Source organism: Amia ocellicauda, chromosome 11 (genome assembly GCF_036373705.1).
Source record: "Amia ocellicauda isolate fAmiCal2 chromosome 11, fAmiCal2.hap1, whole genome shotgun sequence".
Taxonomy (NCBI): Eukaryota; Metazoa; Chordata; class Actinopteri; order Amiiformes; family Amiidae; genus Amia; species Amia ocellicauda.
Genome location: NC_089860.1, coordinates 21,386,843 through 21,402,818, shown reverse-complemented (window position 1 = coordinate 21,402,818; position 15,976 = coordinate 21,386,843). Strand labels below are relative to the sequence as shown.

The following is a 15,976-nucleotide window of genomic DNA, read 5'->3' as shown; positions in this document are numbered from 1 at the left end:
TACAATTTATAACATCTAAAACACATCATGAGGAATTTGGAGGAGAATTCTGGCTGGTGAAAGTGGTGTAAATACTGTTATATGAAATTTGTTAAAAACACACCAGTTGTTCCTGACATTTCCTTGTTTTTTTAAGTAAAATTGTAATGTATCCTCTGAAATTGACAGTGACAATTTAGATTTATATAGTACTCCTCCAACATTGTCCAATTCCTTCTCAGCTTACTAGATAACAGTGTGGCAACATTACAATAAAGAAAAGTAGAGAGGAAATATGAAAAAAATGAGAATGAGAATGACAACAAGTATGATGTCCACATCATAACGACAGCAGTCAATAATTGAAGAGTTACTAAAACTGGTACAGTTTCAAGCACTGTGAGATTTGTATATAGTTTTATATTTCATTATCTTACAATATGATGATGTTCCAATGAGTGCTTATATGTTAAGAATTTGAACATTTTAAAAAATGATATTCATTTTATGTATGTAGGAGACCCACACAAACAAATCAACTTTGACATCATGCTTAATGTCTTAAAACATCGATAACATAAGCTTTGAACCAATATGTCTCAGGAAACAATTGTGTTTTTAATGTTTTTAAGTATGTCATTATATGTATTATTTATAATGGAAATAACTAGAATTTAAAGAATCTGAAGATACTCTGTCTGCAAGTGACAGCAGCTTTTACATACATTCTGACTGAATATGTATTATGTATGGTTATTATAAAAGGGTTATGATGTAAAAACAGCCCAATTACTGTTGGGGCTATTTCCCTTGTTTGACACTATTTACATATACTTATAGTAACTTCCATACTATAATGAACATACCTGCTGTAATACAACACCTCTTATAATTTGGCTAATTTGGTATACTGATACTACCCCTAAACTAAATTGTACTACTACTACATTGATTACAAATATGACTCATATTAACCTACATACTACCATAAATATAAGACAGATCCAGTGATACACCCTGCAAAAAAATACTGTCACACTTTTGCAGACAAAATCTTTTCAGTTACTTGAGCCTATTATTGTTGTCAGGGAATATGTGTTATTTCCCAGAAAATAACAGTAATTGTCCTATTGTTATAGATTTCTACCACTGTACTAAAACATAATGAAGAGAAACTATTAAAAAAAAAACGAAATACGTTCCTCACATCTCCCTAACGAGATGAACTGTAGGGTGTTAATGAAATGTCTTGGAGGTGTTACACAACATCTCCGTACAAAGACATGGCTGCCTGCACAGATTACGGCAAGGGGTGTGTCTGCTGACGCGCACGTTTACGTGATTGTACGTAAACGCAAAAGCCCTCCTCTTCTCCTCCCGGTGCTCGGTTGACAGGGTGCTTTACTAGTAGGATCACACGGCACTAGCAAAGGTATGTTGAAATCTAATACACAGGGTCCATTTGTAGCCTATCCGTACGTTAGCGAACCGGTGGACATCGACCTTCAGACAGTAGAAACGCGTGTATTGTATTGGTGCCGAATCAGACGCGTTTTCTCGCAAGATGCTGATGCTGCAATGCAGTTAATGAGCTCGGCTGTGCGTGCAAGGCCTCGGCATAGTTATAATGCTCAGATAATTCCCCTGAGCGGGTGGGTGGTCAGCAGCCACCATTGCGAAAATGTGCATCATTTTAGCGCCTTAATCTGTGCAAAAACATGCGATTAGATCGGAGTGATTGAGGAGGGCGTGCGAGTGGTTGTTTAAATGCTCCAGCCGGAGAAATAACGAGAATCTGTCACATTTTTGTTTGTATCATCATCATCATCATCATCATCTTCTTCATATATGCGTGCTTTCGTGGCCACGTTTTGCATGGCGATGTGGAATGAGCCGCATTCGCCGGCGTTATGGCAGGACGTTGTTTTCCGGGTATTTAATGTCGGCCTGTTCAAGTGTCACTATGCAGACATTCTGTGCAAATGCATGCTTACATTCAAATATGACCAGCTCGCCGGCGGACCTGTCTGTACAGTGTGATGCGCAACCCTTTGGTGCTCAAGGCCCCTGAAGTGGAGGGATTTGTGAAAACAGGCTTTTAACAGGACTATTCAGTGGTCGTCATCTCCAAAGGCAGCCGTGTTGGAAGGTGTTTTGCAAGGTTAAAACGGCAGGTGACCTCTATTCACCATTGAAGAGATGGTGCTCAGCTGCATCTGCGCAGACGTGCTGGGGCTGGATATGAATCATTAAAGCACTGTGATTGTGTCTACCTTTTGAATGCGGTGCGTTTCCCTGCTGTCCTCTTCCAGGCGTTTTGAAATCGTCCTGAATGAGATCATTAATTGAGTACTTAATGGGTTTTCATACAGTGTGGTTTAGCCCCCAGCACCAATGCCCATATGCATCAGTCACAGTGATAGTGTATTGATTCGTGTGCTGTGATCATGGTGCAGAAATGTACTGGATTGTGACATCCTCTCAGTGGCATTACCCATCATATTTCAAGTGAGTTTTATTAGTGCGTGTGTTTTATACATGATGCACAGAATCTCTCTTGTAAAGGTTAGGGACAGGGTCCTGCATGTAGTCTGTCTGTTTGAAAGAGACAGACGTATAACTGGGTTATATTTCTGGCTGTCAGCGTGTTCTCTAGCGCTCATGCCTGTGGTTGTGTTCCCCTGGGGATGTTAGGTTTCCTTGAAGAAAACGACATGATGATGAAGTGGGAATAACCAAAACATCAAAACATCCATATCTTTGCATTAATTCATTTTGTATAGGTTTTTGCCTGGCTGTCTTTAACAGAGAGAGAGGGGTAATGAGATTTTTGCCTATCAGTTGAACATCATGATGACATTCAAAATTTCCCTCCCACAAAGCTTTGTCAGCGTGATATTGAATACCAAGCTGAAATGCTGTGTGGAGCTATGTTTCCAACGCTGTGACCCAGGCCGAGCCACGGCCGCTGTGTGTAAAGCATAGTCCATCATTGTAGCTCGTGAATGGCATAGATGTAATGTGTTTTTGCTTTATAATGTACAGAATTAATCTGCTAAAACCATTTAATTGTGAGATCCCTGTCCAGACTGACCTGCAGTTGTAGATTCAGCTGCCTGTAGACTGTGAACATACTGTGAATTTCATTTTAGTGGGGTTACCACTACTAAAATCGAAAAAAAAAAAGTTACATAAGCTGGTAAGAGTACAGAAAACAAACTGAAATACATTTAAGTAAGTTATTTAAAATGTCTAGAGAAGGCTAGTTTTCTCAATTTAATTATAGGTGTGCTAGCATGCCCTACTTTCACTCCACTTAGCAGCTTTGTCTTGTGTTGTATTAGTGTCAGTAAATGTACTGTAAACTGGGCTTGACAGTGTTCTTGGTGGCTATTTCCTATACAGCCAGAGAAGTACAAGAAGCAAATGCATGTCTTAATGAAGCTGTAATCTGTAACTGTATCAGTATATCATGGATTCATCCTGCCAAAATGATATCACAGTTCAGAGTAAAGAATTGGAATATTATTTGTGCTTTATGAATTAATTGTTGTCCCTGTATCCCATGTTTTACAGAAAATGGCAATTCCACCAACTTATGTTGACCTTGGCAAGTCTGCCCGAGATGTGTTCACCAAGGGATATGGTAATAACTGTTCCTCATTTCAGTTCCAATCTTCTAGTTGCTCTTTGAATCTAGTGTAATAAGCTGTGCTCTAGTAACATTGCAGATAACTTGATAGATTTTAATTGTGATTTTAAAAATAAAGCTATGCAATGTTATAGGCTACACATTTTAATTTATTTTACCATACAAATAATTTTTCAAGGATTTCTACCAATGGATATTTAATTTAAAAAAATCTGTTTTATCAAAGCGAAAAAAAATACATGTTTACAATGGAGTTTCTGGTGAAATATTTAATCTCTGAATTCACTTTTTTATTTCTGTTTTTTTCAGGTTTTGGTCTTATAAAGTTGGATTTAAAAACAAAGTCGGAAAATGGACTGGTATGTTTGGGTTTTGACTATGTTTTAAGTCTGTTTTAAACGTACCGAAAGGTGTTTGTAGATTTAATTATTATTTGTTTTTTCTCAAAATCATTATGTAAGCAAGAACCTGCTACCCTGGTGTTTTCTAAAGGTTTAATGTTCTGGGGGGGAAGAGTGTGATGAGTAATCAAGTGCATTGCCAAGTGAGTGACAACAAGTCGGCATCAAGTGTGCTCTTGACTGCACGTTCCTGTCTAAAGTCGTTGTTAATGCACTAACAGATTACTGCTGAGCGCCTGTCTGTTCCCCATTTAGCGACTGGATACTAGAGTAACAAGTCGTAGCTGTGAAAAACATGCTATCTAAATTGAAGAGCCTTGGAAATAATTGTGATATCCCACAGGAAGTGTACTGTTGCTCATTTGCAATGTTTAACCCTTTAGGTTCCTGTCCTGGAAACAAGGAAGTTAATCAGGTTGACCCTGTTACTGTAGGTCGGAAACCGGGAAGCGAGCAGTTTTATTTGTAAAGGTGCAGTGTTTAATAATATAATTCTTTCATTTGGTCTTAATCTGTCTGCCACTGAGCTTTTGATAATTGTCGGCGAAACAATTCAACTGCACAAATACACAGTGACAATTCCCTTAATTTGGGAAGCTTTTTTTTTTTTTTTTAATGTGTAATGTTCACAGTATAAATATTACGGTCTCGGCTTTTTTATTTTATTTTTTATAGAAGTTGCCTGATTGTATCAGACCATTTTTGCAATGCAAACAGTTTTTCCCCACAATGCCCAGAAAATAAAGACCATTTGAAGTGGGAAAATATAAAAAAAAGATTTGCAAAAATACAGTTGGTCCCATATTTTGGTTTAGAGTGTATTTATCATTGTGCTGCAGGTGCTTAGTTAATGTTTTAGGAATAATATTGGTACTCAACATGTAAGGTCGCCATTTGTATTACACGTTTTAAGTCCAATTTAATAAACATACCTTACATTCCCCTACATGATGCTGTTTTATGGATATAGTTAAAGCAAGCACTGAAGTTTACAAGTATCATAAAGTTAAGTATAAAGTGTTCAGTATTCTGAAAACCTCAACATTCTAAATTATCCTCTGCCTGAAGGGGTAAAAACATTTCTCTCACCTTGTGGGCTTCACCCAAACCCTCTTCGGGAAAGGACCAGCCCTTTCCCAGTGTAGTTTGGCATGCTTGTGAGGGGTTCTTAATGCTCTAATGTGAGTATCATTTTGTATTCAATACGATTTCAGGAATTCACCAGCTCAGGGTCTGCGAACACTGAAACCAGCAAAGTGACAGGCTGCCTGGAAACCAAGTATAAGTGGGCGGAGCACGGCTTGACTTTCACCGAGAAATGGAACACTGACAACACCTTGGGGACGGAGATCACTATCGAAGACCAGGTAATGCTCATGAAACCAGAGGGAGAGGTCGAAATGGTGACGATTCAAATTGGTACAAGTATAACCTTCACATGCCAAACTTGGATTTCCTTTCTGTTCAGCTTGCCAAAGGATTGAAGCTGACTTTCGACTCATCATTTTCACCAAACACTGGGTAAGCAAGCAGTGACAATGTGTGACGTGAAGGCTGCAGTCACACGGACTGCACTGGGCTTTGGGCGTGAAGGCCACTGATACCTGGTTGGGCGTATTGTAAATCTTGAAAGATTTTACATGCGATTCCTAGGAAAATTGAAACCTTACTTTGCGCAAAGTCTTTCAGGATGGTTTAATTGTAAATGGTCCAATTGTATTTGTGTTTGTGTGTGCATGGGTTTAGTGTGCCTGGGTGGACAAAACACAATTTCTCCTCTTGGATTCAGCAATGCGATTAAAAAAGTATTTCCAAAAATAATTCCTCATTATAACAGTTTATTTCAGTACAGATATGTTGTCTTTGAAATTGTTTGCAATGAGAACTGGATGTCACCCACACAAACCTTTCAATGAGTCATCCATGCTGATACCAACAGGTGTGTGATGTTCTCAGTCACCACCATCTAAAAATGATCTGAAGAATCTAAGAGGGGTGACTGTTTTTGTTATGAAACTGCTCTGTCCCCAATCGATGAGTGTATTCTGCAGTTTGATATTAATCTGTGTGACGAGTAGAACTGTGACTGTTATATATGTATATAAAGCCTTTTTTGTTGCTTTCTCTTTCTGCTATAGGAAAAAGAGTGGTAAGATTAAGACTGGCTACAAGAGAGAGCACATCAATCTGGGCTGCGATGTAGACTTCGACATTGCCGGGCCCTGCGTACGCGGAGCCATGGTGTTCGGCTATGAGGGCTGGCTGGCCGGCTACCAGATGACCTTCGAGACTGGGAAATCAAGGGTCACTCAGAGCAACTTTGCCGTTGGATACAAGACGGATGAGTTCCAGCTCCACACAAATGTGTAAGTGACAGTGTGCAACTGTACATTAAGTGAGGCCTCTTTTGTAATTTTTTTTTTTTTTTAAGGCTGCAAACACTGTAATGTGAAACAAAAAGATGTTTTTATTTTCTCCAGCTAATACTCCAACACAATATTTAATTTTGTATTCCCTTGCATGGACAGATTTGGTTCTATTGTGCATCACAGCTCGCGGTTATGGGCTCCTGCTTTTTAAGCACTTTGCTTCAAATAAAGTGGTGGAGTTAATGTTTTGAAACTCCTGAAAGGGAACACACTCATCTCAGAAAAATTGGTATAATTTTAGTGCTGAGGATTAAGTTGCAGCTTCTGAAATGTATGCATGGTCCATGGGGTTTTTGAAAGAATTACAGAGCACTGCGTTCAAGTTCCTGGCCGGGAAGTTATTTCATGCTATTGACTCGCACTGTATTAATGCGCCAGACAGCCATGCAGTAATGTCCTTACCTCAACCATTCAAAACATGTTATATATGACCTTGTTGGCTGAATGCAGCAAGCTGTTGCAAATTCTTTTGAGGCATAACATCCGTCTGGTGAGGTACTAGCAAAGAAAGTGCATCGTTGTTTTCCATGCCTCATTTAAAGTCTGGTTGTAGATGTCCAGTGAGGAGCGCTGTCCATGTCTGAAGAGTGACATTTTCTCCTTGCAGGAACGATGGGACAGAGTTTGGGGGCTCCATTTATCAGAAGGTGAATGACAAACTGGAAACAGCTGTCAATCTAGCCTGGACAGCTGGAAATAGCAACACCCGCTTTGGAATTGCAGCGAAATATCAGATTGATGCAGATGCGTCGTTCTCCGTATGTACAGCAGTCTTTTTCATTCTACTTGATTGATTGAGACATGATTTTCCATCAACAATAATCTCATAGCTGCACTAATTGTACTCTGTGCTCTTATGTTTGTGCTTAATTGATTTTAAATCTTTGCTTTCAGGCCAAAGTGAACAATTCAAGCCTAATTGGATTAGGATACACCCAAACCCTAAAGCCAGGTGGGTATTTTTGAAAGTGTCACAACAAAATAGCAGTTTTCTTCATTAGATTGGAAATCTGAATTATATTGACATAACATTTCAATGTTCTGCTTTTATTTGAATAATTTATGTAAGCTTGAAATTAGTATCATTTGAACAACCATCATATGGCCAAAAATAAGCATTGCATTTTTTCCTTGACGTGTTTTAAATCTGATCATATTTAAGATAATACAGATTGGACCCTGGATTTACTAATGAGCATCACTCCTCTTCACAATTCTCTTTTTCTTGCTCTCTCTCTCTCCAGGCATTAAACTGACACTGTCAGCTCTGCTGGACGGTAAAAACATCAATGCTGGTGGTCATAAACTGGGTCTAGGACTGGAGTTTGAAGCGTAGAACACTGAGCTGCACAATCCTGAACTTCCAAATATGTTCATGAATAGCTACCCTCACAACCTGGTGTTTACCTTGTATGTGTACCATGTGGGAAAAAAGTATTATTGTACTGTCAATCATGCTACTGATGATCTGCAATTCTTAGAGGACAACTGAACCTAAAATGTATTGCATTCCTGGGCCAAATTGTGGAAACAAAATAAAAAGATAAAATATAATACTTGATGGTAGTCAGTAGATGATAGTTTGCACAAAATTCAGATTAATTTACAATGTCATAAGATTTCTGTTATAAATCATTGTCATTCCACTACTGCATTTTTAGTCCTTTGAGCATATATATAATATTTCTTCAGTTTTTTTTTTTTTTTTGTAAAGGCAATAAGCTTGGTTGAATTATTTAAGTGGTTTTGGGGAAACAAAAACCTGCATGCTTATTCCACTGGGTGGGGTTATTGTACATGCATCTCTTGTATCACCTATGCTGCCAATTGGTGCTGCACAATTGTTTCTTGCCTGTTTTTGAACATTACTGTAGTGAATTTTCTAAGTCAAATAACTCTAAGTCAAATAAATTAAGGGAAATGTCTGATTCAACTTAAGCGGTGTGGGTAGGTTTAGTTGTCCTTCACTTATGCAACTGTAGTTAAAAAAGGCACTAAACTGTTGTATACTTGTAATGCATATGATCCACTTGTGTTTGTGTGTGCTATAATTTTAGTGGGAATATTTTCTGTTGTCACATATAAGTTTACAGCAACATTTCAAGGATGTTCATGTCTTCTTCCCCCTGCCTGTAAATTAAGACTATAATCTGTTTAGTGAGCCATATGAATGGAAGAATCCTTACTGCACCCCTGTACACAACCAGTCTTGAAAGCAACACATGCTTTTGATCCTTAAAATTGGTGCATTTTAATAGGAAATGTAGTCTTCCAATTATGATGTTAAACTAGGTCCAAAACCCATCGTACTTGACAGTACTGTTATACCCTAAAATTAAATTAATATCTTTATCTTTACTGATTCTGTGTCGCTGTTTTTAATTGGTTAATTAACCACTTTAATGCATAAAAGCAAATACAAGCGTGATATAGAATTTTGAAATAAATTGAAAAGATAGAAACTAACAAATTAATAAAGAGAAAACTCACAAAAGTTGTTAGCTATTGTCTTGGAACTCTCACTATCATTATGAAGAATTCTGTTGCTGTGTCCTGTTAGTTTGACATCCTATATCTTTGGATATAGAGGGAAATATACCTACCAGTATTTTTTTTGTAGAGCTCAATACTAGCATTCTGTAAAGATAGATTTTTAAGAGATTTGATTCATCCACCTCATAATGCAAATGTTAGCTTCGTGTTTGCAAGAAGTACCTTGTCTACTCTGTGAAAACCCATCTTCCAAGTATTTGGTTTGGGTGATTTGAGTTGAAATTTAGTTTAAATGTTAACTTTGGACTAGTAGAATTGCTTTACAATGTTCACAATCATACATACTTAAATTACAGAGTATAAAAATAGGTGCATTTTTAAATTGCTCTCCAGGTCACTGGAAAAAGACATTGTCCTGTTCTACTGTAGGCATTTTCTTCCACAATGTGAAAGTGTATGCACATTCTGTCTATGAAGGTAAACCTTGTTAATTATCTGATTGTATGAATGCTCCTTCTCAAATTAAATACAGAAAATTGCCTGAAAATATGTACAATCAGGATGAAAATATATCATTTTCTGTGGATTCATTGAGGTAGAGTTGATGGAGATGGAATTAACCTCCTAAAGCATTTATCTGTTAATGTTTCTATCCATAGATAGAATGGATATCAATCTCCCCATGCTAAATTCAGATTAAGATCCTGCAACTTTTTTTTTTTTTAGGAAAACTGAGAGTAAAGGTGTAATTTGTTCCGTTTTCAGAAAGGGTGTGTTGTCATAAATTACACAGTAATGTAGTGCAACCGGTTTATACCGAAAAAGAGAGTCACTAAACAAAGCTAACTGGTTTCAAGGTGTAACTTTTGTGACACAACAAGTATATCTGTTTGGATTTCAAAATGTGCGTCATTGGAAAGCATTTTCAAGTCTCCACGTATTGCATTTATTGAAGACAATAAGACGAACATGTTTTTATTCTTACACGTTGAATTATAGAGGGTGCAACAAGTACACAGTAGCAGGATCCCGAAAGCGGTGTTTGCAGGAGGGTGGGCGGTGGTCTGATACGTCACAGCAATGACATCACTCTACACGTCATCCTTGAGCCGACTGATCAGCTGTTATAGCCCCGCCCTCTCTCAAGTTCCTCACCCAAGATGGCGACGTGCGGAAAGATGGAGCGGAGCTTGAGATATATTTGTTTATATTCCCTTCTTTTATGCCTTTTCCTGGGTCCGCTGAGTTGTGCACCTACAGATCCCGGTAAGCGACGTATTCGTCCATTCAAACAAGCCAAAACGGAATATTTGAAGGATATATTAGTGTGAGTGCAAGTTTGTTGTGCTTGTGTGGTGTGTGGTGTGATTGAACTGCCTCGGACCAGGACCCTCACGAAACACGATTTAAGTTCTGGCCGAAATGAGACGATTGGGTCTTCAAAGCTTAAGTTAAGGGTTTAATCAATGTAAATGGTACTGACTCACTACAATTGAAGAACCTAACGATGCAATGTAATGTTAATATCCACGTCAGATCTAGTTTGTTCAGGCTATGCTTGCGAAAGAGGAAGTAAACTTTGTGTCGCACAAAATAACACATGTAATAATGTGATGCCGTAGCGTCCTGGTGGTCCACGTCCAAAGTTAATATAAGACCAGGTGTATAGGACCGTGGTCAATTTCACCGAGTGACCGTGGTATTACTGCATTTACCTGAATGTCAGTAAGAAATACACGGAAAGTGGAATTTGTTTTATTTTTACCACAATATAAAGGTTTGTCTGTGCTCCCTGACGCGTGAACTTGAATGATTATCACATGCATATCTACTTCTATGTATGTATGTGTATATAACTAATATCCCAATACTTCGTTCTTGCTATAATCTGAACATTTACACTTGAATCCATTCAGCAATCCAAAGGCTCCGTGGAATTATAATGTACATTTTCTTTAGTTATGAACGGATTATACCATCTGTTGACTTTGGTTACTTCATTCCTTCAATTTAACATGAAAGAACCGGTCAGAAATGATTAGGACCGGATGAAGTGGGTAAAATGTGTAAGAAAGCATAATCAATACATTCAATAAATCGCCTTTGTTCTCATGATCGCCTGCAGATGGATAGAGTTAGTATTTTCATGATGGAACAAGTGAATTGGTATTACCCTGGTTTGCTGAGTTTTGGGGCTCTAATGTAAGATAAAGGCTCATTGATTGTATGTTGCTTGTGGAGTGGTGTCTGCTTTGTGTTTCATGAGCTTTGAGCAGGACCGTGTGTTGAGCACCTGCATGTTGTCCTGTTCCTCTGATCCCACAGATGTTAAATAGGATTAAGGTTCATTGACTAAAGGTCACAGGGTCATATTGTGATCATCTCAAGCATACCACTTCATATATAGGTTTATGTAAAGAAAAACACGATTTCAAGATTATCTCCTTAAGTGTTATGCAATTCGTTATATTTATTATGTAGTATTATTGTGACCGATTAATTCGGAGAGGAATAAATGTATTCCTCATGAGCTGCAAACATCAGTGTTGTGTTGGGGCATATCATTGAAAGCTATTGACTTAGAAAGAAAGACTGTTCAGCTTGAAGTTTGTATAACGCATGAATGGTCCTGTTCTGCTGCTCAGGGTTTTCAAGTCCTCCCTTCACTTCCAGGCATGTGGTTCTTTAAGTCTGTAGTTGCTTAAAAGTCACTAGGGACTTCAGATGAATAACTTCAACAGTACTAGCCTGTGCAGGTTTGAGGAGTAAAATGTTCAGACTAAGAGTTGCTTTGTAGTGCATTTCAGTAGTGTTATTTTTTTAAACTAGGTACAGTATTATGGTCATATTAATTTCATGTTGGAAATATCCTATAGGGCATGAAAAACAAATCTAGTTTTAATTGTATATACTGGCAGTGCTAATGGATGTTTTGTATGTATATTGCCGAATGACATTCCTTAATGAGTAATCGTCCATCCCCTTGCATGAGGATCAGTCTAGATGTCTTTGAATCTGAATGTACATTCACTTTCTACAGACATTCACAGACGTACCATTTTGAAACACTTAGCTCCCCCCTCTGTTTGTTCATTTGTATTTGTGAATGTATAACTTGCATATAAAACTCAAAACTTTGTCGCTATGTGTTTAGGAGATAACGACAGTATCTCACCTGTGCCAGAACAAAATGGGAATGGAAATGAAACTGGAGACGTTTATGTGCCGAAACCAGACTCATCTTCAAATATCAGTATCACAGCCAAAGCCAACAACTCCATGCTATCTGAGGCCTCCTCCAATTCTTCTGTGAATTCCACTATCACTACTACCAGCACTGCTTCTACTACTATTAATTCTACTACTACTCCTCCTCCTCCTCCTCCTCAAACCACCCCTACAATTAGTACTAAGCTTTCCAGCAAAGAACCAATACCTACCACCCCTTCCACCACTAGTATCTCTGCCAAGGATGGAAATGACCCGGAGGGTGACCTGCATGAGTTTGACTCTGAGGAAGAACTTCGCTCCCCCTCTCCACATGAGGCAGACAGTGATGTAGATTACACAGAGCAACCAGCCTTTGATGACGACGATGACGATGACGACAAAGAGTTAAATGACAGCATTGATGGGTTTGGTGTTCTTGGCAACATAGACGAGGCCAAAATTGCTGTCAATGTTAAGGACACAACGATCTACGCTACTGAGGATGAAGACTCGCACTTCTTTTTCCACATAGTGATTATTGCCTTCCTGGTTGCCATTGTGTACATCACCTACCACAACAAAAGAAAGGTAAGCCCAGTTGATGGCAGTGGTTTTGTAGTTTTTGCATCAATTTAGTTTTCCTGTATGTATATTTGTCTATGTATATAGCTGAATTTGTCAATGTATCTGCCATGCTTTCTGTAGTTTGTTTTGCATTGTCGATGAGTTTCCTTCTCAGATTTTGTATGATATTTACACCAGTTGTGGGGCAATGCCAGATATGTAAGTACATGTAGGCTAATTGTTTTTGTACTAGTTTTTCTACTGAATTGTTTTTGGCGGGGATTATTTCTTGCTTTTCCATCAAAACCTCCCAGAAAGTTACAGCAGTCATAGATTAGACAACCAGCTTTTCATGATGGATTCTTAAGAACATAAGAACGTGATCATAAGAACATAAAGTTTACAAACAAGGAGGCCATTTGACCCATCGTGCTTATTTGGTATCCATTAATAACTGAGTGATCCAAGGATACTATCCAGTCTGTTTTTACATTTTCCCAAGTTTCAGCTTCAACCACATCGCTGGGGAGTTTGTTCCAGATTGTGACAACTCTCTGTGTGAAGAAGTGTCTCCTGTTTTCTTCTTGCTTCTGCTCCATTTACCATCAAATACTGGGTTTTAATTGTGTAACCTATTGGATTGCTTTAATCCAGCCCCCAGTCAGAAAGTCTTACTTTTGTAACAGACAAGCACTAATGCTTCATAGGCAGAGGCCTTTGGAATCAATGACTTGATGTCTTTTTTTTTTTTTTTCTCTTCCCACTCTAGATTTACCTCTTGGCTCAGAGCAGAAGGTGGAGGGATGGACTGTGCTCCAGAAGTGTGGAATATCACAGACTGGACCAAAATGTCAATGAAGCCATGCCATCTCTCAAGATGACCAACGATTATATATTCTAGATGAAATGTAAAAACTCTTAACTTCCCATTTCCACGTGCAACAATCTACTCACGGGCAAATGGCATTTAATCTCGAGCTCAAAAGACAGCTCCTTGGTTGAGTTCCTTTTTGATTCATTATATATATAGTCTAATAGCAGAGCACTTCACTATTTATAATGGCAGTGATAATGGTAGCGTCACGCCTCACATAAATCTCATTTTAAACCATACTTCTATTTAGGTAAACTATTCAGTAAACAAAATACTACTGTTGCAAATGTTGCATTCCTAATTCCTAGTTACTGCCTTATCTCTCTCTCTCTCTCTCTCTCTCCCTGGGTTTAAATGTGCATGCTTGCTTATTCCTAACCTTATACCTCGGTAGGCAGACTATTTATAAAAAAAAAAAAAAAAAAAAAAAAAGTATTTTGTTGACTTTTTATGCTAGTTTCTTGAGACCTGTATTCCAAATTGACCATGTAGATTATTGTGTGTAATACTTGGAGACCATTGGGAAATGTACAGGAATATGAAGTACTTTTCTGGGTAAATATCAAATAAAGCACTGTTTCACCAAGCAGTAGTGAATTTAATAACAGAAGGCACATTGACACATTAAATGACCATGTTTATTTAATAGTGAACTGAAAATAATGTATTGCACAAACACACACCCTGAAATAGCACTTGCTGAGAAACCTGCTATTCTGCTGTTAATTTGCTTAGCTTTCCAATTAAGAGCAAGATAAAAAAAGTGCTTTGTTTGTGGGGAAAAAAGGTCCTTGGTGTAATTACACGGGAGATTACTTAAATGGAAATGCACACAGGAAACAAAATCCAGGTGTAGAAACTAAACTCAGATGTGTTTGAGGATGTGAAATGTTAAAAGTACATATCATTACATAGTTTCAGTAGTTAATTATCCAACCAAGATGAGTCTTCATGTCTGTCCACATTCAGGGGCCTACCTCAAAGTTTGTCTTTTTAATAGGAGGTTTACTGGATTGCCATATCAGATTGGTAGAAGTCTATAAGTAAAGCCTTTACATTTTCACATGGAGACATTGTTCTTATCTTAATAAGATTAAGATAAATTACATTGTCAAGAATTTGATTGCATATTCTGGCTAACCTTTGTACAGGTTCTTATTAAACAAATGTAATTTTCTATTCTATGCCCCCTTTTCAGGCGTCTTATTGCTTTTTTTTTTCCTGTTATGCTGCGTGTGTATATAATATACACATACACTATGCATACATAAATTATAAAAAATGCGTCCATAAACAAAAAATATTTTTCAAGCATAGCTAAATGTATTTTCGTTATACTTAAATGATGGCTATTAGAAAGTTTGAGAGTCTCAGATTGATTTGTTTACTAATACAAAAATATTCAAATTAAGGATGTTTCTTTGAGGTAATACAAGATGTTTGAATGCTGAATTATTTGCCAATGTGTCGGTCATTGAAGGAGTTTTGTGAAAGACTTCAGAAGTGCATTGATTTAAAAAAAAATAAAAAAATCCCTAAATTACCTTGCATAATTTTTGCACTTTGAAATATTTTTAGGTGGTTGGTAGTTAATCTAAAATCTGTATTGTCATACCAGAGAACATTTAAATTTCTGTTTTGTTTTCAAACTGGCCTTTGCCAACAATATTAAGATGCCATGTTAATGAATATTCCTTTTTCAGTTTGCCATTGTATGCACTATTTTCATATGTAATTTTTTTTTCCTCTTGTGTAAATAATGCTGATTTGCAGTAAGGTGCATTATATTGCAAGTTTAACAGTTGTCATCCTTGTAAAGACCATATTTAGTTGTGTTTTAGCATGGGAAGGAACTCTTGTCATGCATGGTACTGTAATATAATGTCAGTAAGAAAATTTGCTTCTGGTTACATATTGTAAACAAATGCAATGGTTTTTTGACAATAAAGCACAATTGTACATGGGGCTTGTACTTATTAGTAGGCTGTCTCTAATGCTATTTTTATTTTTAATTGTTTGTTGACAGTTACTGTATTTGATTTACTTTATTCTGGATGTATTTTATAGACATGCAGATACAATGATGATGATGATAATAAATCTAAAGCATGGGTAGATATGATTTCCTGCTTTTCTGTTTTATAGTAACAAAAGTGACTGATTAACAGAGAACATAGAGATAGGCGGCAGGAGATGAAGGTCTACTTACTAAAGGCTGATATTGTGATATTTAGAGATTTATTTGACTGTTCACAGCCAGCTCAAAGTCAAGAGGACATCTGTCAATGCATAGGTAATAGTTCAATGTTTGTCTTGGCAGTGTAGTACTTTCTTCGTCTCAGGATTCAAGCAACATGTTTTTCTGTTTATATAA

The 15,976-nt window shown here is 37.4% G+C and overlaps 2 protein-coding genes across 2 annotated transcripts; both read left to right on the top strand.

The window, feature by feature from the left end:
* The first annotated feature begins 1,319 nt into the window (after positions 1-1,319).
* On the top strand, positions 1,320-8,819 carry vdac1 (voltage-dependent anion channel 1). The gene is made up of 9 exons (XM_066716899.1): positions 1,320-1,411; positions 3,556-3,625; positions 3,941-3,990; positions 5,247-5,399; positions 5,501-5,553; positions 6,171-6,398; positions 7,069-7,219; positions 7,356-7,413; positions 7,706-8,819. Exons 2-9 carry the CDS (start codon positions 3,559-3,561, stop codon positions 7,795-7,797), a joined length of 852 nt encoding a protein of 283 aa, XP_066572996.1. The 5' UTR covers positions 1,320-1,411; positions 3,556-3,558; the 3' UTR covers positions 7,798-8,819.
* Positions 8,820-10,067: 1,248 nt separating this feature from the next.
* c11h5orf15 (chromosome 11 C5orf15 homolog) lies at positions 10,068-15,566 on the top strand. The gene is made up of 3 exons (XM_066716897.1): positions 10,068-10,220; positions 12,109-12,752; positions 13,498-15,566. The coding sequence occupies exons 1-3, from the start codon at positions 10,115-10,117 to the stop codon at positions 13,627-13,629; spliced, it is 882 nt and encodes a 293-aa protein (XP_066572994.1). The 5' UTR covers positions 10,068-10,114; the 3' UTR covers positions 13,630-15,566.
* Positions 15,567-15,976: the final 410 nt, after the last annotated feature.